This window comes from Nanorana parkeri, unplaced genomic scaffold, assembly GCF_000935625.1.
Source record: "Nanorana parkeri isolate BGI_ZX_2015 unplaced genomic scaffold, ASM93562v1 scaffold67, whole genome shotgun sequence".
NCBI lineage: Eukaryota > Metazoa > Chordata > Amphibia > Anura > Dicroglossidae > Nanorana > Nanorana parkeri.
The window spans coordinates 1,125,433-1,148,392 of NW_017306335.1; the positions used below are offsets into that span (position 1 = coordinate 1,125,433).

Genomic DNA, 22,960 nt, shown 5'->3' on the forward strand with positions numbered 1-22,960 from the left:
TGAATGACTGGATGATGGCAAAATAAAAGTGACCTTTTTTTAGTAAATAAACCTATTTGTTTTTAAAACATATTTCCTAATCTTTACCTGTTGCTGTCACCTGCAACTCCTCATAAACCAATATGTTCTCTAAAATTACTAACATGTATTACATTGATAACTACACATCCCTCTGCTGCAGTGTCAGATGGGACTTGTCTCCAGTCACAGATCCTGTGAAAGGATCCATGAATAGATGATGCAGTTGTGTGGGCAGAGCCGCGCACAGCCGCAACATTTTTAACCAACAACAGCAGCTTGCGGGGAGAAGAACTCCAGGCAATTCAGGTAAATAGGGCGGAGAAGGAGGGTGGCGATGTGACCATGTTTCATGTTACACCCTTAATATGGTCTAAAAGGTTAAATCAGTCTTTAATTCTCTTAAAAACCACCTCTATATTTCAATCGTCCGCCTCCCGCGATTATCTAAAACTGCCCAAAATTTCTGAACTTTCAAGATTCAAGAATTTTCATCCACCTGCTTGTGTAAATAGCAAATACACTGCAATTTCCTGTCTCAGTAGGACAGGAGCAGGTATAGAACATCTGTATTGTTTGCTAAAGGGGAATTGCGTTTCCTTTCAGGGCTCATGTTGACTGGCGTTGTTTTTCTGCATTTGATATGCATTTGGAGTGCACATCAATATTGAAAAACAGTAGGTCACCCTACACTCCTTGCAGCATCTCGGGCCAAATCACAATGGTGGTGCTCGCAGTGATAATCACGGATGGCTTCATCTTGTCTTAAATTGTATTGTGACTGTAATGTCTTCCTTATATTGTAAAGCGCTGTGCAAACTATTGGCGCTATATAAATCCTATATAATAATGGCGCCGTGCACATCAGACAGTAGAAAACAGGAATCACCAGCACTCAGTAGGTAATGTTCAAATGGTAACGTCCATTTATTCGGACAAATCGTCACACATATCGCAATAACCAACGTTTCGGGGCCACGCAGGGTCCCTTCATCAGGGCAATGATGTGACGTCATAAATGGACGTTACCATTTGAACATTACCTACTGAGTGCTGGTGATTCCTGAATTCTACTGTCTGGAGTGCACATCAAACACAGGTCAGCAAAATCCAATTGACTTTAATTGAGCATTACGCATGGCAGTTTAGAAGCTGCGCTTGACCTTCTTTACGTTGCCCTTTTTTTTTTTGTAGCATGTCCTAGTGAGATGCGTTTGAAGCGCCAGCCAAGCAGGTCAAATGCGCCTTTTCTTGTCATACGAATGGCAAGCGCAGCGGTTTAAAGGAGCGCCTGAGCTTTCCATAGCATTTCCTATTGCAATCAGACAGCGCCATCTGGTGGAATATTTTAAGAAAGCAGCCCGCAGTATTCATTGCCCCCCAATGGATGAATTATGATGAATGGATCTTTAGTTATAAAACCGCCGGAGCTAAACGCAGTCTCTAACAGCTCAAAGCAACCAGTCAGTCTGGAGCCTACAATGGGAAAAGATATTTGGAGGATGCAAAATCCATTCCTGCTCTCTGCAAGTTCTAGAACTAGGTGGTTGTAAGAGACTTTCATGTTTACAAGTTGTTTTCCTGTTTATCACACACAACACTGTCTTATAAGACCCATTTAGCACATCCTGGTAGCATTTTAAACATTCAAATATTTTCCACTTATAAATATTGATTTTAGAAGCCCAGGGCACTTAAAGTAGTATTAAATGCTAAATTTAGTTTTAATAAAAATGTTGTTTTAATAATGAATCCAGACCAAATATACAGTATGTTGCCTAGAAAAGTATTTCTTAAATTTTTTTTGCCCAGGCACTTATAGTCCTCAAGCTTCCAGACAGCTCCAACTTTCTCAGCTCGGCTTCCCTGAACTTCCTGTCCAGTACAAGATCACAAGGAATATGGAACAGAACAGTCTTCAGCAGCTGTCCATCTACTATCTTGGAAAATGGAGAAGGGAGGAGGGAGAAAAGAGTAGTGTGGAGCCCAGAGTGGGTAGTGGCTTGCCTTGCTCTGCCTGTGTGTTTGTGGAGACACACACAGCTTGCTAGCACACACAAGGGTGGCTCCATAGATCCTGCAAGGGAAAGGGAGCCACCTTCAAACAGAAAATCAGATCCAGTGCATAGGGGGCCAGAAAATGCTGCAGGAAACTAAAACTTTTAAACGTAAAAGAGCAGCATCCTTTGTAAGTGATTTAATCGGCATTTGAAATATGGACTGCATGGAGCTTCATACAACATCTGTACATCAGTGACATTGTCAACCTCGTATCTTATTAAATGGGATCTGAGTTTTAAGAATTGGTATACGTTCAATGCAAGTATCAATAAAGCATCAAGTGTATCTAAACCAAAAAGCAAAAAATCTAATTGTAAGCTTGCCAATTCTTAGATGAGATGGCTGCATTCGTTTTCTTTCTTTAGGCTTTTGTTCTTTTAGTTTCATCTGGTGATCTGGCAAATAAATCGTTTTTTTAACTTCTTATAACAGGCCAAACTATCCAGCAAAAGTGGAAGATAGAGAGTTGAGACAAACTTTTTAACACTGACTGGGGTGCTACTGCTAACAATTGTTAGTTATTATTTATTTATATAAAACCTTTATCACAAATGGAAAAGACCCTGTCCACAGGTGGACAATACTGCTGTCCAAGGGTGGCTCCATTGCTCCTTTAGAGAGTGGAGTCAGCCTATGACAAGAAGTGTGTTACTGTCCAGATCACCAGGTAAACATATAGGGAAAAAGCCTAAAAAATAAAACTAATGCAGCCACCATATTTAAGGATTGGTAAGCTGCATTATATTATATTTTTGTATTTAGATACACTTTAACTCTGGGCAAATGGTTACATACACAGCTGAAATACATATGGGAGCTGGTTTACGTTCCAAAAGATTTGCATTTCTGCAATCTTACACAGCTCTTCCACACAACACAGCCCTGTCTGGCAGGGCAGGAGACATGATTTTTTTCTTAAAACTTGCAGGTCTTGTCCCCCCAATCTGTAAATGCACATTGAAAGGAGAAGCAACCAACTGATGAGATAATCCTCTTTCACATTTTGCTCTCTTCTCCTATTAGCATGTTCTTTGATAGCACATGAGCACTGCACCACACCGCATGGGCTGCCAGTCAGGCCTGGATTTCCCACAAGGCCACCGAGGCCCGGCCTCGGGACGGCAGGGCGCAGAGGGGCGGCAGCGGTGGGGAGTCCCCCGACGCCCGGAACATACAGTTCCGGGCGCTGGGCGGGTAAGTTGCCTTGTGGGGAAATCCGAAAGTAAACGATAAGCTAAAAATGTAAAAAAATAAATAAAATAAAAAAAGTGATAAAAAAGAAAGAAACAATAAAATAAATAAAACTAACCCTGCCGCCCCTGCCATCCGGTTGCCATTCTCTGTTGATGGGGGGGGGGGGATGCCAGGGGTGGGGCGCAAAGCAGAACCTGGCCTTGGGGCGGCAGGGATAGTAAATCCGGCCCTGCTGCCAGTCCTGCCTCTTCCGGTCTTCGTACCCCTGTATAATGGGTTTCAAAAGACAGATACAAATTCAAATTTAGGTACCTACACTGCTTGCATTTAAAAAAGTATTTAATTTGTATTGATGAATGCAGAATTGCATCAATTTGTGTATTTTATATATAAAGTCCCATGTTTTTCCTAAAAATGTTAGCACTGGAAGGAAACTCTATTTTCCATCACAAAAAGCTGAGAATTATGTACTTCTTAAATGATGGAACATTGTCTGTGTGCATATGAGACTGAAGAAGATCACATGGCATTGATATAACATTCAAGAATAGAACATTTTTGTAATTTTTTACAGGCATTGGATATGCCTCACAGGTGATTGAATCCTACCTGAACATCTACTATATTGTCATCCTCTCCTGGGCTCTGTTCTACCTCTTCAGCTCATTCACTGCCGAACTGCCGTGGGCTTCCTGCAACCACACCTGGAACACAGGTAAGAGGGGGCACCATATAGTTGTGTTGTACAGTGTTGGTGCTGAACTGAGTATGGAAGCACTGTCACCCTCTCAGTTCTTGTATGGAAAGAAAGGAGAAGAGTACCAAGCCATAGCTATAAGTACAGATATGAATAAAAGGGTCCACCTAGAGTTGGCAGACAATTTGTTAGCTGTGAGTTCTTGTATGGAAGTAAAGGAGGAGAGCACCAAGCCACAAGGATTGGCTCAGATATAAATAAAAGGGTCTATCAAGAGCTGGAATTAAGGAGATTCCCTACTAATTTTTTTTACAAATTAACTGATAAGCTGAGTTCTTTATTTGCGCTAAATTGAAGACGAAATAAAAAGCAATAATGTGCAAAAATATATATAGTTATTAACTAAAAATCAGTGCAAAATAATCAAAATATAATTGGTGGCAATAAATAATAAGGATCAAAATGTGCAATAATATTGATCAACAAAGATCATTTTAAAAAAAGGATATTTTCCAATAAACATAAAACAAAATTATGTATCTCCTAAAATGCAGCTAGTAACACTCTCAGTAGCTCAGAGGGATGTGACAAAATAATGTGCAGACTCAACACGTGACCTCTCCCAACAAAACAGATATTCAAAGCTCAAAATCCTTACTGCGCTTGAACTAATTTGGAATACTATGCTAGCGAGGACTAGCTAATCAGCCAATAATCTATCTGAGGTAAAGACAAACTTCCACTAAGTGATGTTATTTTTACGTATATATCACAGCTAGACCATCGACTAGAAACTGAAATCAGCTTCGAGGAGACTCCAAAGAGACTCCCCCCAAAATTGAAGGGGAGACAATTTTTACTAGAGATAAGATTACTTCAATTCAACCCCGATGCCAGCCCATCAATTAGCTTCAGATCCTTCCTGTGTGTGTGTGTGTGTCCGTCTTCTTTTCCTGTATGTGTTGGTTCCCTCACCCAAATTTTCTCCTAACTTTTATCACCCAAAATGTGGGCGGAGAAAAACAATCCTTATCTTGACCTAATTATGACATCAGGAAGTGTCTCAATTTTCTTACAAATATAAACAATTACCTGAAATTACATACACAATTAGCTGAAGAGGGCAATGTTGGACTAGGAATAATTTTGGATTTTTCCTTAAAATTCTTACATTATGTCTCGAGTTGACCTCTGACCTTTGGCTGGTTAAAAACCCCCCATAAAATTAAGAGATGGCCTGTTACTTGACAGAATTTGTCAGACATACTGGAGGCTAGTGTCTCTTTAAGAGATATATTGTTTGAGAAAGTTTGAAAAAAAAAATATCTTTCAGACATACAACGAAGATGAAGTCATTTGTACTGAGAGATCGTAGTCACTTAAATTCTTTCATTGCTTGCAGACGTTATAATAATGTGATCAATTATAATCATATGTATTCTTGAACATACCATATTAATAATATATACTAATATATGTCAATAAGTAAAACGAAAGAATATATATATAAGGTATATAGGTTGAATATTGCATGGAAAAAAAAAATTACTGCTGACATGAAACCCAGACACAGCATTCAAAACCCGGACTGTCCGGGTCAAGTCTTAGTATACCGCGAGCTGTAGCTTACTTATACCTACTTATACTGAGCTTTGGGCCACGGGAGGACGCTAGTATATGTCCTCCCGTGACCCCTAAGAGAACTATGGGGAAAAACACTTACCCCATAGTTCTCCTTTAAGCTTGAGACATGGCATCTCCATTAATCTCAGTCTAACACAGTCTGGTACCATGGTCAGTGCTTATTTAATCGCTGTTGTCTAGTACCCCCCAGAATTTACAGCCTGGGAATGTATGCTGTAAGGGTCTTAGAATGGTTGATGTTAGAGTCTTTGTCCAAAAACCATGAACTCAAATTCACCTTATATAGTGATAGAATATAAAGAACAAAAATGGCTTCCAGTATGCCAATGTTACACTAGGTAGAGATGATAAGCTCAGGCCTTACAGTTTAATTTTCGTGAGCACTGAATAATTCCCCACATTTCATTGGTCACACACCAATCCCCTTCACCAGGGATTCTATTTATTGAGGAAGAGCAATTTAGAAGAGTGCTTATCTGGATTTTAGTTCTTCATATGATGTTCCTCTCAGTTCTGACACTCAAGTCTTACAAGCAAATACATGTTCCTCTGTCCACACAAAAATATGTAATTGTATCTCGGTCTGTCATCTGTGTCTCTCTCTTAACTCCACAGAAAACTGTGTTGATGACATCAAAAATTTCCAGAATTATACAGCATCTCCAAATGCTACCTCACCTGAGGTGGAATTTTGGGAGTAAGTGAACATCCTTCAAAACTTGCAGAAAATGTATTTTATTTACAGTATTATTTGAAGCTGGGAATCTGTGTCAGTTTTCTCTTGTTGTATGATGAGTATACTGTATATATATACACAGTATACAGTATATAGTTTCACTGCTTCCTTATCATACAAAGTAATTTGGATTGAGAAACCAAGTGAATGTCGGATAACTGAGACTTCTCCCACCAAGTTGGGGAGGCTTTAGGTCCTTCCTAGACCTTAAGGTCTAGGGTAAGATTCTTTATGTTCAAAATGTTTTATAAGAGCACATCCAAACTCTCTTTTGGAGGGCTGAATGTGCCTGCAAATAATGATAGTGAATGTGAATTAGACAGTTTAATTTTAGGTAAATCTGTCACTAAACCCTTTATAAATGAGCTAATGTGTGTATATATTACCAGGAACCGGGCGCTGGGCTTGTCCTCTGGGATCGATCACCTGGGATCGATCCGCTGGGATCTGGCACTGTGTCTCCTTCTTGCCTGGATCATCTGTTACTTCTGTATCTGGAAAGGCGTCAAATCCACTGGAAAGGTGAAGCTGTCATTACCATGTAGGGCCGTGGGTTAACCAAGTAAGGTCCTGTGACGATGGGCAAATGTCCCATGCTTTTAGGTTCATCCAGCTTGCATTTGAGATCAGTTTGAGACATTTCTGAGTTCCATATGAGTACATTCATAGGTGAATGTGACCTGTAGCTGATATCCTTCTGACTTGCAATTAACCTCTTTCTAAGCTGCTTCAAGTTGCTTTCGCTTTGACTTGTATGAGGAGAAAAACAATTCTGACACAAACAAAAGCCCATGTACACAGGCCTTTAAAAAGAATAAGATGATTGTCCATCAAGTTAAGCTTATTCCAGTATTGCTGTAAAACCTCCGGCTCATATAAAACAGACCTATCATTGTAAGGCCTTATCATTTTAAGGGTGATTAGGACCGTACACGTCATAGAATCTGCGTAAACCTGCAGGGGGGATGTTTGTGATCAGCCGAGGCCATGGTAAAGCCCACATGTGCCACCATGACTGTGCCCCTGTGTACACAAGCCAGCTCCATAATGACATGGTTTGACCATTTGGGTGTGGAAAAACTCAAGTGTCCTGCACAGAGCCCTGACCTTGGCCTATTTAACAACTTTGGGATAAACTGGAATAACGATTGCTAGCCAGATCTTCTTGTCCAACATCAGTGACTGACCTCATAAATGCTCTTTTGGCTGTATGGGCACAAATTCCCAAAGACATACTGCAAAATCCCATAGAAAGCCTTCCCAGAAGAGTGGAGGCCATTATGATTGCAAAGGGTTGGAGGCAGCTCCATAGTAATGGCCATAGTTTCAGAATATTATATCAAACAAACTTATATAGGTGTGACCTGTAACGGTCCACAAACCTTCACCCATATAGTTTATGTTGTGTATTTTGCGTTATTATATAGTTATTAATTTTTGTCTGTTGGCTAACACTGCCTTCTGGTGACAGGTTGTATACTTCACTGCTACCTTTCCATATCTGATGCTGATCATTCTGTTGATTCGAGGAGTGACGCTGCCTGGAGCCTACGAAGGGATCATTTTCTATCTAAAGCCAGACATCAGCCGGCTGAAGGACCCTCAGGTGAGGTGGGTCATGGGCAGCATATAAATAGGATTTCTCACCAGAGCTGTACGTTCAGAAGATAATTGGATATTGTGAATGATGCTGAAAAAAGGAAAATGAAATATCACGCTGAGCTGCCCTTGAAAAGTATGGGCGAAAAGGAAAAAGATGGTGGATTTATAGTGCACACTTATTTGAAAAAAGTATTGCACATGACCTGGCCACAGATTTTGGCAGGAACTTCTATAAGCAGCTTTGAAAATGCTCTCTCCAATGACTATCAGAGAGACAGTGTTACCAGCATCTTTGCTTAATTGGTTACTTTCTATTGCTGCACTGAAAGTTTAAGTGAACTAAAAGGTAGGGAACGGCTAAACCTCTGTCAGGCTTTCTTGCTGTCTATGTCCATGCTGGGGAAATTCACCCTCTGTATATGTCCTGGTGACCAATGCCACCAAAGCACAGGTGAGGGAAAATAAAAAAATCTTGAGATATCATAAAAACAGTGATAGAGAGAAATGTTCCAGTGGGAAATCTGTTCTGATAACTGGTTCACATTGATCGAATTGAAATAGTTATTTATTTCAGGCTGATTGTGGTGGCATATAAAAGCTTTGTATACATTGTTTATACTGAAGGTGTGGATGGACGCAGGGACCCAAATCTTCTTCTCGTACGCCATCTGCCAGGGATGTCTGACAGCGCTGGGGAGCTACAACAAGTACAACAACAACTGCTATAGGTATGTGAGGAGTGCTGATTCAGGTATAATGTGTTGTGTGCTTGTAGAAGAGGCCGCTAAATGCAATCAATGTGCTTTAGAGGCCAGACAATTTATTTTCAAGTTATTAGAGAGGCTAAAGTCACAGTTCAACCAATGTGCTTACTCATTAACTTACTTTGATTGCTCCCCCCCAACCCCCCCATCTGACCTATAACAAAATCTAGCATCAGGTATAATAAAATTGCTAACAATTATGGACATTTTAAAAAACAAACTTGCATATCTGTAATCCTGCAAGTTTACAACCCAGACTAGTAATGTATTTTATGTTATGACTGTTACAAAAGTACAAAATGTTTGCAATTTTATTCATCCACACCCCAACTCAAAGGGTGACCTTACAACTCACTACAACAGTTCTGTAGATTTCTGAGCCACCTCCTCACCGCCAGCCTGCCCCCTTGACTGAAAATGAGCAGCAGCACACTTTTGAGGTCCCCTTGCTTCTGTGAGCAGCCTCAGCCCTTCCAGTTCCCAGTGCCTGATAAATGTTAGCATGACGGCACAAAACATGGTAGCAACTACAGATTTGTCTTGAACTTGACTTGTCTTGCACTTGTGCTCTCGTATGGATTTTTGATTTTTTAATATCTAAAAATAGATTTTAGGTGGTATTTAACATCTTTCTGTCTCATTTTGCTTTTGATGTTCTCACCATATACAGGGACTGCATAGCGCTGTGCTTCCTGAACAGCATCACCAGCTTTGTGGCGGGCTTTGCCATCTTCTCTGTTTTGGGGTTCATGGCTCGGGAACAGGGGGTCCCTATTTCTCAGGTGGCAGAGTCTGGTAAGTTGAAAGACTTCTGTTTTTAAATGGCAGTAAATGAGTATGATATAGTCTGTAAAGGTCACAGCTGAATGCCAAATAAAACAACAATACACATCTGAAAAACATATATGTGAGCCGTTATACCTGCCAAAGGATTTGTACTGTTTAGTTGATCTTATGTCCAGTTGGAAATGCAACAGCATATACTGATAATTTGTCTTTTGAGCTGTAGATGGTGCTGTAGTGCAATCTTAGTTTTTTTATATGTATGCTTATCTATGATACACAGGAAGTTCTTTTATATATACTGTATATATGTTTCCTTTACAATGCTGTATTCTGATGTAATGTTCTTATAAGCAAGTAAAACTTAATTTAGCATTCCTCAAGATCTCAGTGCTTCATCTAAACACATAATTAACACAGACATCAACTGTATTAATGGGTGAGGAGAAGTTTAGAATGCTGCCGAGACAAGGAGCACCACAATTTTAAATATGCAGCCAACCTGCAACATCAAATCCAACCACAGCAACCACTTCACTAATGAATTTCCCAACATCGATTTAGGTGACATCTACTCTCTGTATTCATGTTATGCCCACAAAACTACAGTTTCCAGACTACTGTTAGGTCTATTTATTAAGGTGCTACTCATAAATCAATATAGTTGTTGCACATTTGGTGGTCCTACATTCCCAGGAGCCTACCACAAGTCAAACAGTCTGCGGAAAACATTCCCTAAAAGACCTCATTCTCCTGAACATTCTCAAGAACATCATACCACTAAAGAAGTCCGGGGCTACCTTACACACCCATGCTTAGGTCTTGTGATCCTGACATCCCTGCCAGAAAGCAAAGCCAAACCAAGCACGCTGGTTTTTTTACTGCAGGAAAAGGAAATCTGTTATTGTCTACCTTTTGATAATGCCAGTTGCCTGGCTGAAAGACTGATCCTCTTGCTACAAGTCACTGACCTCAAGCAAGAATGCAGATAAACGTCTTGGTCAGTGACTTGTTACATAGTAAAGCGTGTCGGTAAACATAACAACTGTACACCTAGTATTCTCAGAACATAATTGAGAATAACAGCCTTCATATTTCTCTCTTGGCAGGATTACTTGTAGGATCTTGACTAATCTTTTGCTGTAGTAGGATGAAGTTAGACCTAAAAAAAATAAAAAAAAACAAAGACATAATCTGTTGCTGCATGGGTTATCCTGATGCACCTCCTCTCTGGCAACCTCCCGGACAACAGCCTGCCAGACTACAACCATATCAGGATTTAAAATGAAGATGGTCCAGTAACAAAGGGTCCACGGAATTAAGCAAGTGTTTATTAATACAAAATGTGTAGCAACTATGTTGTTTCAGTTTTATTTAGCTTTATTCTCTAGTAGAATCTTAAAGATATACTGAATGGTCAAATAAGATACTGAAAGTAGACCTTGTCCGGTAGTTGGATTTTGAAGCCCTGATGATAAAACAGGATATTGTTTTATCATCAAGACCTCAAGTCCTCACAATGAAATTATATTTTGAAGATCTGACACTGAAGCTAGATCTTCATGACCTTATAGTAAAGCAGGATATGGAAGATCTCACACTGAAGCAGGATCTTAAAGAACTCATGCAGAAGCAGGATCTTGAGGACATCCCAATAAAGTAGGATCTTGAAGACCTTACACTAAGGTAGGATCTTAAAGACCTCATGCGGAATCAAGATCTTGTAGACCTCAGACTAAAGTGGGATCTTGAAGATCTCACACTCAAGCAGGATCTAGAAGACCTCATACTGAGGCAGAACCTTGAAGCCCTCACAATGAAGCAAGATCTTTAAAACCTCACAATTAAGCAAGATTTTGAAGACATCACACTCATTTAGGATCTTGAGGACCACATAATGAAGCAGGATCTTGAAGACCTCACACTGGAGCAGGATCTTAAAGATCCCACGCTGAAGCACTCTGAAGCTTGTAAAAATATTAGTAATGTTAAAGTATGCAATCCTTCACACCCACCATGTCTTTTTCAATAAAACCTCTTAACCTTACTGAGGCTTTCTTGCCTTTATAGGTCCTGGACTTGCTTTTATTGCCTATCCAAAAGCTGTAACAATGATGCCTGTGGCACCTCTCTGGTCATGCCTCTTCTTCCTTATGCTCATCTTCTTGGGACTCGACAGTCAGGTATGGAAAGATTTCAGGAGACAGAGGGATGGTCATATATACTGTATATTTATTATTAGCGGTAAGGGCTGAAGAGTGCAGCAAGAGCAGGAAAGGTTCTTATAAATAAGGGCAGAAGAATTATTTGTAGTAACAGAAGGTAAATTAATTAGTAAAAAAGGGAAAATTGATTTTTTTGTAATAAGTGCAAGGAAGGTTTTTAGCAGTGAAGGCTAAAATAATTATTTTTAGTAAGAACAGTACATGTTATTAAAAGTAAGAGTGATGAAGTCTTTGCAGTAGGGCAGTAAAGTCTGTTGGTAGTATGAGCAGAAGAATTCTTTAAAACATGAGCAGGGAAATTTATCAGTGGCAAGGTGAAATGTTTTTTTTTTTTGTAGTAAGAACCAAAAGTTTTGTTTTTTTTAGTAGTAAAACGAAGGAATTGTTTGTAGTAAGAAAATAAATTGTTACTAAAGCAAAGTGGCATCCACAGTAAGAACTGGAAGATTTGTTATCATTAATGGTGAAAGCATTTTCTGCAGCAAGACCAAAAAGAGGTTTTAGCAGTAAGGTGCAGAAGAAACATTTGCAGTAAGGACAGGAAGAGTTACTTTCAGTAAGGACAGGAGAGTTTTTTGCAGTGAGGGTAGGAACATAACTAAAACTATTTTGAGAACAAGATGGGTTCTCTGCTTTTAGGGCACTTAGAAATGCCGAGTATGATACATGTCGATTAATGAATTCTCTCTCTGCAGTTTGTCTGTGTAGAGAGCCTAGTGACAGCCATCGTAGATATGTTTCCTGAGGTGTTCCGGAAAAAATATCGCCGTGAATTCCTCATTCTGGCAATAGCCATCATCTGCTATCTCCTGGGACTCGTCCTGATAACTGAGGTACAGTGTTATTCCTCCCCAATTGTAGGCAAGCTCATAAATTTACTTTGTGTTGTCCTGGGCACTTTGTGCTGCCCTGGATCCCCTGTGCTTTCATGGGCCCTCTGTGCTCTTCTAACAATTCTGTAGTCTTACCGTTGGTGTCCTGTGTGTTTTGTGCTGTTCTGGCCCCTTTGTGCCATCCTAGGCGCTCCTTGCCATTTAGGGTACTCTGGGCCACCTGGATCTGCTGTGTTGTCCTGAGTCTTCTGTGCTGTTCTGAGCGCTCCATAAGGTTCTAGGCCCTTTGTGTTGTTCTGGGTCCTCTATGCTGCCCCCAATCCTCTGTGTTGTCCTGGGTCTGTTGTGCTGTCTTGGGCCATTTGTGCTGTGCTTGGCCAACATGGGTCCTCTATGCTGTCCTTTGTCCTCTGTGCTGTCCTGTGTCCTTGGTGGTCATGGATCCGCTCTGTTATCTTGGGTCCTCTTTGCTGACCTTTGTCTTCTGTGCAGTCTATTGTCCTCCTTGCTGTCCTGGCTGTTCTGTGCTGTGCTATCTGTGCTCTCCCGGGTCCTCGGAGGTGTTTTAGGTCCACTATGCTGTCTGAGATTCTTTGTGCTGTCCTGAGCCTTTCATGTTACCCAACAATCCAGCTGCTTCTGTAACGTTTATGTCTTAAAAGAGTAAGGTATGACATATAATGGCATGTTGCTTTCCTCACCTAAGATGATGTCTCTCCTTCACAGGGTGGGATGTACGTCTTCCAGCTTTTCGATTATTATGCTGCCAGTGGGACCTGCCTGCTGCTGGTTGCCATCTTTGAAGTAGTTTGTGTCGGCTGGGTGTACGGTATGTCTGATTTCTTTTTTGTATGAGACCATTAGCTCAAATTTTATCAAATATAATTCTTCACTTTGTTTCCAGGAGCCGATCGGTTCTATGACAATATTGAGGATATGATTGGCTATCGGCCGTGGCCACTGGTAAAGTTTTGCTGGTTGGTGGCTACCCCTTCTGTCTGTATGGTGAGTCTTTTAACAGATAAGATGAGGTTGCTGCATGATTGTTGCATGAAGCATAGTTATCCCTCAAAGCTACTTAACTACAACAAAACAAAGAGTTCAACTTGTACCAAGAGCTTATTTTCCCACCATTGTTTTTCTGACCTTCAACTTTCATTTTATATCCTAATACTTGATTGATTTATATTATGATTTGAAGGACTAATAAAACACAAGTTTGTTGTCATGAAAATGCATACTTACTGAGAATACTTGCGTATTGTTTCTGTTTCATTGTATCTTAAAAATGTTTCTTCCCCTGCAGGGCACATTCCTATTCTCCCTCATCAAGTATACGCCCCTGAAGTACAATAATCGCTATGTGTACCCACCATGGGGTTACGCTATAGGCTGGCTCATGGCTACCTCATCGATGATCTGCATCCCGGTCTATGCCGCCTATATCACCCTACGGACCAAAGGTCCATTCATACAGGTAAGTGTGTGGGTGGCTATTGTCACATATAAAGCAAGTGCATTGCCGCACAGGAAAGAGATAGGGTAATCAATTGCTATGTTTTACATATTTGAATATTTAGTAATCTGGTGAGGTTAAGGACAGCTCCACCTAAACGTAAACTGTATACATTTTTTGTATTTTTTGCAAGGTCTCTGATAATAATTAAAGATCTTTTCTGCTTAAAGGATAGACAATGAAATCAGCCACATGAGAATTTACAAATATTTATTCACCTATGGTCATCATTTGAACATTGGGTGGTTGTACATTATATGCATGCATGACCAGAGTCCAACGTTGGATTGGTGGCGTTTGATTCTTCACCCTATAGGTTATTTATTTGTATTATTATTATACAGGATTTATATAGTGCCAACAGTTTGCACAGCGCTTTACCATATAAGGAAGACATGACAATTACAATACAATTCAAGATTTGATGGCAAGGAGGGCCCTGTCCGTGAGGGCTTAAAATCTAAACGCTTATTTGATTACATCTTATCCTGTTTGTCATTGATCTCCACAAAATGTTCAGTGAGCTTAAGATAATTATTAATTATACATTTGGTTCATAGACTATATTCGAATCACAATAACATAACTCTCTGGATTTGATTAGATTTTAATGTGCTTTGCTTTGTACACAATAAATATTAGTTTGAAATATACTCAGCTTGTGCGCCTAAATGTTAAGAATGTTAGATTTTTTCATGTATGGTTGATTTTTGCTTTATGTTTGCTTACATTAACAAGCCTATTTGTATGGGTTGAGCCACAGGAAGCATTTTTTGTGGGTAGATTTTGTGATGGAGGATAGATGTATAATATATATGCTCTGTGTCTCCTGCTAGAGGCTGAAGCAGCTCGTGACCCCACATGCTGACCTTCCTCAGCCAAAGAAGTATTTGTCAGACTGCGACAGCACCGGGAAATTTGGAGCATTGAGCGTGGAAGTCAAGGATGGACTTATTGCTCCTGACAAAGAGACGCGGTTCTGATGCAGGAAGAAAAATCTAGTACAGTAATCCAGGGACTGGTACAGAAGGAGGACTTTACTGCCCAGTCTATACAAGGACTTCTAACAAAACCTACAGCCCAACAATTTACCTGTTTCATCCTTTTCACTGCAACTGTATCTTCACCAGTGGGTTGTGTCCCCAAATGGGGTCCCAGTCTAAAGCTTGGGTTCGCCAGATTTATGACACATACCTGACATTATGTGAGGATTTAGCAGGAACCCCATTCGTTAATAGAAGAGTGATGGTCCCAGATATATTTGACACTTACAGACCTTTTTAAAAAAAATTAGTAGACCACCACTTGGTCTCCAGTTCTAGGCCGTTTTGTCTACCATCTAATCTAGCAGAACCCACACATGTGTTAGTTTGGTCATGCAGTTTTTCAATAGTTTGATTGAGTTGAATGTGGGATGCAGGTACAATCATAAAATGTGTCATAAGACCTAGGCAAAAAAAAAAATGTAGTGATCAGAGAGCAAGGACTTTCTGTTTTATGATTGTATCTAGGGGTGAGCTTAGGTTCAGCTGTGTGGGTTCTAAGCGTTCCCATTGTAATGGGGCTGTACATTTTATAGTACCATCAAAGGATCTGTTTATACAACATGTGCTAAAATCCAGTCTTATCTTGGGACTATGTGGGCCAGTTGTGTGAAATAACCACAAGCAAGAAACAGTTGTATTCTCATGTAAACCTTATTGGATCATAGAATAGTTTTTATCCTTTGCCGTTTCTTTCACCATACCTATACTTTTCCTCCTCCAGTATATTACGGACTTGATAGTTCATATGTTGGATTTCTGTTACAGGCAGTCCGCTAGCACCAGGGGGCAGTGTGGCAGCATTCCTCCAGTATGCCCAGTCTGCCAGTGCTTTGTGTATGACCACGTGACCAACCCAGAGATATTAGATGAGATGATAGTAAATAGAAAGTCACATGGTTTTCTGCAGTCCCTGGAAAATTATATTACTAGGTTAATTATTGACTTCATACATAGAAGTGACTAGTTTTCTAATTGTTTCTTTTTTTGTTGTATTACTATTTTTTTATGCTGCTGATTATACCTTATTGTGAGATCCTTGTCCTTGTTACCATTGTCTCCAGTACAAAAAGTGTGTTGGTAAATCCAAAATTGTAGGTCCAATTTTCGTCTTTGTGGTGCGATACCGCACGTTACCTGCATTGAATGAAGGCAGCCCATTTAAAGGGAATGGGCTGCCAACGACCCCTAACATGCTTAAAATCACTCGCGACCCTTTTTTCTAATGCAACACAACACAAACACTCTACCACATGTTGTTGTGCATTTTGGCACACTACAATGCAGGTGTGTTGCTTTAGTGCATTGGGTACAATTTGAAATTAACAGCGCTGCAACGTGTTAATGCATGCTATGTGTGTTGTTGTGGGTTGTGGTAATGTGCACGTTACTGCAACATGGAAGTGTGAATGGACCCTTAAGAGTTTTTTTACAGTAACAGGAGGTGAGGGGAAATATTAAAATGGGGACACTTGTTTAAGTGACATCTGCGAAAGAGAGGATTTCTCTTAGGAGGGTCAGAAAGTGAAGGAAAATCTACCTGATGGGTAAAGAAAAAGTCTTCACCATTCCCTACACTGTCCAACACTGAAAAAAAGACAAAGTCTTGACTTTACCTACATTTCATGGTATCCTTGGTATTTTCATTAAATAGGCAACACTTTAGGTCTTACTGAGGCCATTGCAATGACATACAGTAATCCCAGAATTAGCCCTGCCTTAACAGACCTGATTTTCATTGGAAAAGGCTCGACCTCAGTTTGTTCTAATGCTGCAATAAAATATTTTTTAAATTCAGCCAGAACTTTTGTTTTCAGTTTCGGATCAACATGGAATGTGATTTTTCCATCACTTCCTCTTCTGACAGGAAGTGAGGGGAAATCTTCCTGATTGGGGCACAGACCACAAATTAAGAAAAATTCCCCTTCTGTTTTTCAAGAGAAAAAAAAAACTAATTTTGCCTGAAGATGAGCTTCAAAAGAGTTGTAAAGTCCCAGCAGATCCTATCCAGTTATAACATCAGCATTGTAATAGGAACACATACTGGAGTTGTTTCTGATAATACAATCAAAGCTTACATCAACAAATCCCTTTTATATAGTGAGTGCTGCTTTCCGTCTGCCCATCACTTCCAACAACTTACTGGAATCTCATTGTGCTTTGCGTCTCTTTCCCTGCTACTTGATGTGATGCAATCTCAATTTCTCAAGACTACATACCCCATCATGTATTTCTTCCAGCAAGCAATGATGAAATGACATCGTTCAGATGTTGAGTTGTAGTTCAGATAGAAGCCTATGTAAGAGTGGTGACACAACAAAGTTTATATTCACAGGGCTAGGTAAAATTGTGTCAGTGCACTGAGGAAGTACAGCCTATGTGCATCTTCAATTAGTACATTTGGAACATTCTAGATTGATATGGTTATTAGGAGTGGAATATAAATTCAATATAGAAATACATATTTATTTTTATTTTTTGCCCATAGATATCCTTTGAAGCACATGTACCAAATTTGACTAATAATAAACTACGGCCAGTGTTGGAAAGCAGTAACCATGGGGTGGCACTGTATAGCTTTATTAGGATAGCTGTGACCCCCACATTGAAAAAAAAATGGTTTCTTCTAAAGGAAAGAGTTAATAATCACTCATCAGACAGAGCAACACCAGCTGGAAAAATATTCAGCTTCCAGCAATTCAGAGTCTTTTCAGTTCCTGTGCCCTCGCTTTTCTGCGGTGGTTCCACCCACTGGCTGCCACATCACCACTGTATCCGAGGTGCAGGCGGTGGGACAGGTATTAGGGCCTATTTACACTTGTGCATTGTGTCAACACACACTAAAACACATGTGTTAAAGCGTGTTACCACAATGCATGGTAATGCACCTGATCTATGTGCGGCATATTGCGGTGCCTTTCATTGTGAATTGCACTGTACAGTACAGTGCAATGCACAACACACCGCAGCCCAACACATAGCACATCTTATGTGTTGTGATGTGCTACATTGCTAAAAAATGTGTTTTTTCATCTGTTGTGGTGCATTGGCAGCGCGTTAATAATGAATGAGCTGCCTTCACATGACGCATGTTAACACATGGGCCCTTTATTTTATGTTTTATGGTAAGCCCTTCAATGTGTCCAAGTTATTTTAAATCTGTCATCACCCCAAACATTTGCCAAAAGAAGATAATATATTATCCTGTCTGACATCAATGTCTCTTACTGCTCCTCAATTCAAGCATTGCAGCCTCCTTTATAATGTTCATCTTTTGACACTTCCAGAAGTGTCAAATGCCTGTCTCCTCCCACCGCAACCTGTGGTTTCTTCTTCCTACATCACTAGCAGTGACTCAGGGGTCGGAAAGTGGAACCACAACCAGGGCCATCCCTATAATGAGGGGGTTGCCTCAGGGTGATTGGGTCACAAGATGGGGGGCAGCAGGGGTGTAAGGGGGGGGGGCAGCCATAGTGCCACAGGTTGCTAAGAGCTCTTAGGAACCTGGGACGCTCTGGCCAGCTTCCCACCCAGCTCACTGACATTACTGGTCCCACCAAGCTCCTGGCAACCAGTGAAGTCAGTGAGGTGGGTGGGACGCCGGATAGGGATGCTGGACCAGGGCTGTCTTTAATATTGATTGGACCCTGGGCAAACATTTTCTTAGGCCTACCCACCACACCCCACCCCCTACCCGACATGATACGCAGCATACTGCAGGGGCAGAGCAACATTTTGAGATGCCGATTGTATATTAAATAGAACGGTGCCGCTAGGGTTACGAAACCTGAACACTCTAGCACTGAGCTGCATTTATTTTCTGGAGAATATACAGGAGAGAGCAAAGAGAGACCGCCAGGAAATAGAGTGAGGAGAGGAAGCCTAGGAGAGAGAGTGAGGAGAGAGCCAGGGGAGAGAGAGAGTGGAGAGACAGCCAGGAAAGAGAGAGAGGAGAGACAGCCAGGAGAGGGAGAGAGGAGACACAGCCAGGAGAGAGAGCAAGAAGAGACAGCCAGGAGAAAGAGAGAGGAGAGACAGCCAGGACAGAGAGTGAGGAGAAAGCCAGGGGAGAGAGAGAGAGAGGAGACAGCCAGGAAAGAGAGAGAAGAGAGACAGCCAGGTGAGGGAGAGAGGAGACACAGCCAGGAGAGAGAGCAAGAAGAGACAGCCAGGAGAAAGAGAGAGGAGAGACAGCCAGGACAGAGAGTGAGGAGAGACAGCCTGGAGAGAGAGTGAGGAGAGACAGCCAGGGAAGAGAGAGGAGAGACAGCCAGGAGAGGGAGAGAGGATACACAGCCAGGAGAGAGAGCAAGAAGAGACAGCCAGGAGAAAGAGAGAGGAGAGACAGTCAGGACAGAGAGTTAGGAGAGACAGCCAGGAGAGAGAGAGAGAGCAAGAAATAGAGCCAGGAGGGAGAGGAAAGACAGCCTGGAGAGAGAGTGACGACAGACAGCCAGGGAAGAAAGAGAGAAAGGAGAGACATCCACTGAAGAACTTGGTAAGAACTTGCTAAATTGGCCAAAGTATAAACTTTCTGTCACAATTTCATCCATAAGAACATGTTTGGGGGGTGGGGGAAACCATCAGAGTGCAGTCCTCAGGCAAGCTTAGTGATGAGGAGCCCTTCTGAAGCTGAGATACAGACCCTCCTGTGTAAGTTGCATGGCTGTTTACAACCAGGAACAACAGGGCCCCATGGTTGCCCATGTCTGCCTGACATCTTGTGTCTGGATTTTAGCTGCCAGGAAACCTGAACACAGCATTCAAAACCCAGACTGGCCGAGTGAATCCCGGACAGGTGGCAACCCTAGATGCACGTCTGTAACTTTGGCGGGTTTAAGGGGAGCTGCTTTGGGCCCCACAATAATTACTGGGCCCGGGCTTGGGCAACTGCCCCTTTAGCCCCGCATTACAGATGACCCTGTGCTGGACCCAGAGGTGGCACCCACACCCCCCTCTCTCAGTAACGAGCATCCACCTCCAGCACCTCCCCACCAACCGCCCCAGTAATGAGCATCCTTTCCCAGCATACCAGCCCCCCCTGTTAACGAGTATCCACCGCCAGCAAACCAATCCCCCCCCGTCTGGCCTGCCCCAGGGGCGAATACTGTAGAGACAGCCCTGACCACAAGTCACAGTGGGGGGACACAGGCATATGACACCCCATAAAGTCTTGAATAACAAAGTTTTATGTAGGCTACAGCACTGGAACGAAGGGGTGGTTGGAGATTGGGGTGCAGGAGAGGTGAGTATACTGTGTCTTTTTTTGCAGGGAACTTGACAAATGTTTGGAGCAGGAACAAAGTTGCTTTAATGACCAACTCCTAGGAATAGTCAAAGAGCAGCTCTCCTTCCTGACCGGCGTTCCCTTTTATGTCATGTGCTCCGTTGCCTACTCTGCCATGTCTTTGAGCCAGCCCTGACAAGGATGCCTTTGCCAAAATTCACAGATTGTATGACATTAGTAAACCCCGGGCAAGATAAAGAGAAATATTTTTCAAAAATTTTTTTTTTATTCCCTACACACGGGTAACCTGGATAATCTTAACTCGCCATGACAGCTGTGCTTGAACATTGTCAAGATGGCTTCTACCCTGCCAGAAAATCGACGTGTGACCTGTGAAAATCTTTTTGTGCTAATAGCACTTTGTCTCAAACCCTCAGCTATCTTCTATGAATAATATATTTTAACTGAGCAGGGTTCGGCAGTCGGGAAAAACACTGATTTAAGGAGAGATCTTGCAGGAAGCACTGGAAGGCAACACAGTTCCATTATCGCAAACACGAATTGAGAGGCTGATACATGGGTGACACACATAGGGAAGTGTTTCTGCTGCCAAAAGATTTGCAAAATCCTTACATAGTTCGGCTGAAAGAAGACACGTGTCCATCAAGTTCAGTAAAGGAAAAAAAATAATAACTAAGCCAGCATATAGAACGTAGTTCAATTTGCTCCAACGGGGAAAAAAATTCTGAGGCAATCGGATACACCCCAGATGAACATTCTTCCGTGTTATTTCTTATTACCGTATTTGCCGGCGTATAAGACGGATTTTTAGACCCAAAAACATCGCCCGAAAATCGGGGGTCGTCTTATACGCCGGGTATACTGTATGTAGCCAATCATGGCAGGCTTTGTATTCATTAATACAAAGCCTGTATTAATGAATACAAAATCTGCCGTGATTGGCTCAGCGCTGAGCCAATCACGGCAAGCTTTGTATTAATGAATACAAAGCACCAGTAATGAGCATCCTTTCCCAGCATACCAGCCCCCCCTGTTAACGAGTATCCACCGCCAGCAAACCAATCCCCCCCCGTCTGGCCTGCCCCAGGGGCGAATACTGTAGAGACAGCCCTGACCACAAGTCACAGTGGGGGGACACAGGCATATGACACCCCATAAAGTCTTGAATAACAAAGTTTTATGTAGGCTACAGCACTGGAACGAAGGGGTGGTTGGAGATTGGGGTGCAGGAGAGGTGAGTATACTGTGTCTTTTTTTGCAGGGAACTTGACAAATGTTTGGAGCAGGAACAAAGTTGCTTTAATGACCAACTCCTAGGAATAGTCAAAGAGCAGCTCTCCTTCCTGACCGGCGTTCCCTTTTATGTCATGTGCTCCGTTGCCTACTCTGCCATGTCTTTGAGCCAGCCCTGACAAGGATGCCTTTGCCAAAATTCACAGATTGTATGACATTAGTAAACCCCGGGCAAGATAAAGAGAAATATTTTTCAAAAATTTTTTTTTTATTCCCTACACACGGGTAACCTGGATAATCTTAACTCGCCATGACAGCTGTGCTTGAACATTGTCAAGATGGCTTCTACCCTGCCAGAAAATCGACGTGTGACCTGTGAAAATCTTTTTGTGCTAATAGCACTTTGTCTCAAACCCTCAGCTATCTTCTATGAATAATATATTTTAACTGAGCAGGGTTCGGCAGTCGGGAAAAACACTGATTTAAGGAGAGATCTTGCAGGAAGCACTGGAAGGCAACACAGTTCCATTATCGCAAACACGAATTGAGAGGCTGATACATGGGTGACACACATAGGGAAGTGTTTCTGCTGCCAAAAGATTTGCAAAATCCTTACATAGTTCGGCTGAAAGAAGACACGTGTCCATCAAGTTCAGTAAAGGAAAAAAAATAATAACTAAGCCAGCATATAGAACGTAGTTCAATTTGCTCCAACGGGGAAAAAAATTCTGAGGCAATCGGATACACCCCAGATGAACATTCTTCCGTGTTATTTCTTATTACCGTATTTGCCGGCGTATAAGACGGATTTTTAGACCCAAAAACATCGCCCGAAAATCGGGGGTCGTCTTATACGCCGGGTATACTGTATGTAGCCAATCATGGCAGGCTTTGTATTCATTAATACAAAGCCTGTATTAATGAATACAAAATCTGCCGTGATTGGCTCAGCGCTGAGCCAATCACGGCAAGCTTTGTATTAATGAATACAAAGCCTGTATTAATGAGTACAAAGCCTGCCGTGATAGGCTTAGCGCGGTATACTGTACGTAGCTGAGGACGGAACTCGGAAGACGGAGGACACAGCGGGATCGTGGACAAGTTAAGAGACTGTAATCCCGAGTGTGGCTCGGAGTTACCGCTTATGGTACTGAAAATTAACCCCGAGCCACCCTCGGGAATACAGCCATGGAGGTTAGTGGGTGCATTTAAACATTATTTTGGGCTATACTCGTCTTAAAAAACGAGTATAGCCCAAAACCTATATTTTAACACAAAAAGTGGGGGTCGTCTTATACGCCGAGTCGTCTTATACGCCGGCAAATACGGTAATAGCCAGGTATATTTTGTGCATTTAGAAACA

General features: G+C 41.7%; 1 protein-coding gene across 1 annotated transcript in view; it reads left to right on the forward strand.

Annotated features, from left to right (window-relative positions):
• Positions 1 to 15,456, forward strand: part of SLC6A12 (solute carrier family 6 member 12) — a 37,744-nt gene extending 22,288 nt beyond the window's left edge. Inside the window, exons 4-15 of the mRNA XM_018576442.1 lie at positions 3,848 to 3,988; positions 6,230 to 6,311; positions 6,740 to 6,872; positions 7,822 to 7,956; positions 8,577 to 8,680; positions 9,387 to 9,511; positions 11,570 to 11,682; positions 12,420 to 12,557; positions 13,284 to 13,386; positions 13,462 to 13,562; positions 13,864 to 14,034; positions 14,910 to 15,456. Coding sequence (XP_018431944.1) covers positions 3,848 to 3,988; positions 6,230 to 6,311; positions 6,740 to 6,872; positions 7,822 to 7,956; positions 8,577 to 8,680; positions 9,387 to 9,511; positions 11,570 to 11,682; positions 12,420 to 12,557; positions 13,284 to 13,386; positions 13,462 to 13,562; positions 13,864 to 14,034; positions 14,910 to 15,056 — 1,493 coding nt within the window. The 3' untranslated portion in view covers positions 15,057 to 15,456. The remainder of the gene's footprint in view (positions 1 to 3,847; positions 3,989 to 6,229; positions 6,312 to 6,739; positions 6,873 to 7,821; positions 7,957 to 8,576; positions 8,681 to 9,386; positions 9,512 to 11,569; positions 11,683 to 12,419; positions 12,558 to 13,283; positions 13,387 to 13,461; positions 13,563 to 13,863; positions 14,035 to 14,909) is intronic.
• The last annotated feature ends 7,504 nt before the right edge of the window (positions 15,457 to 22,960 follow it).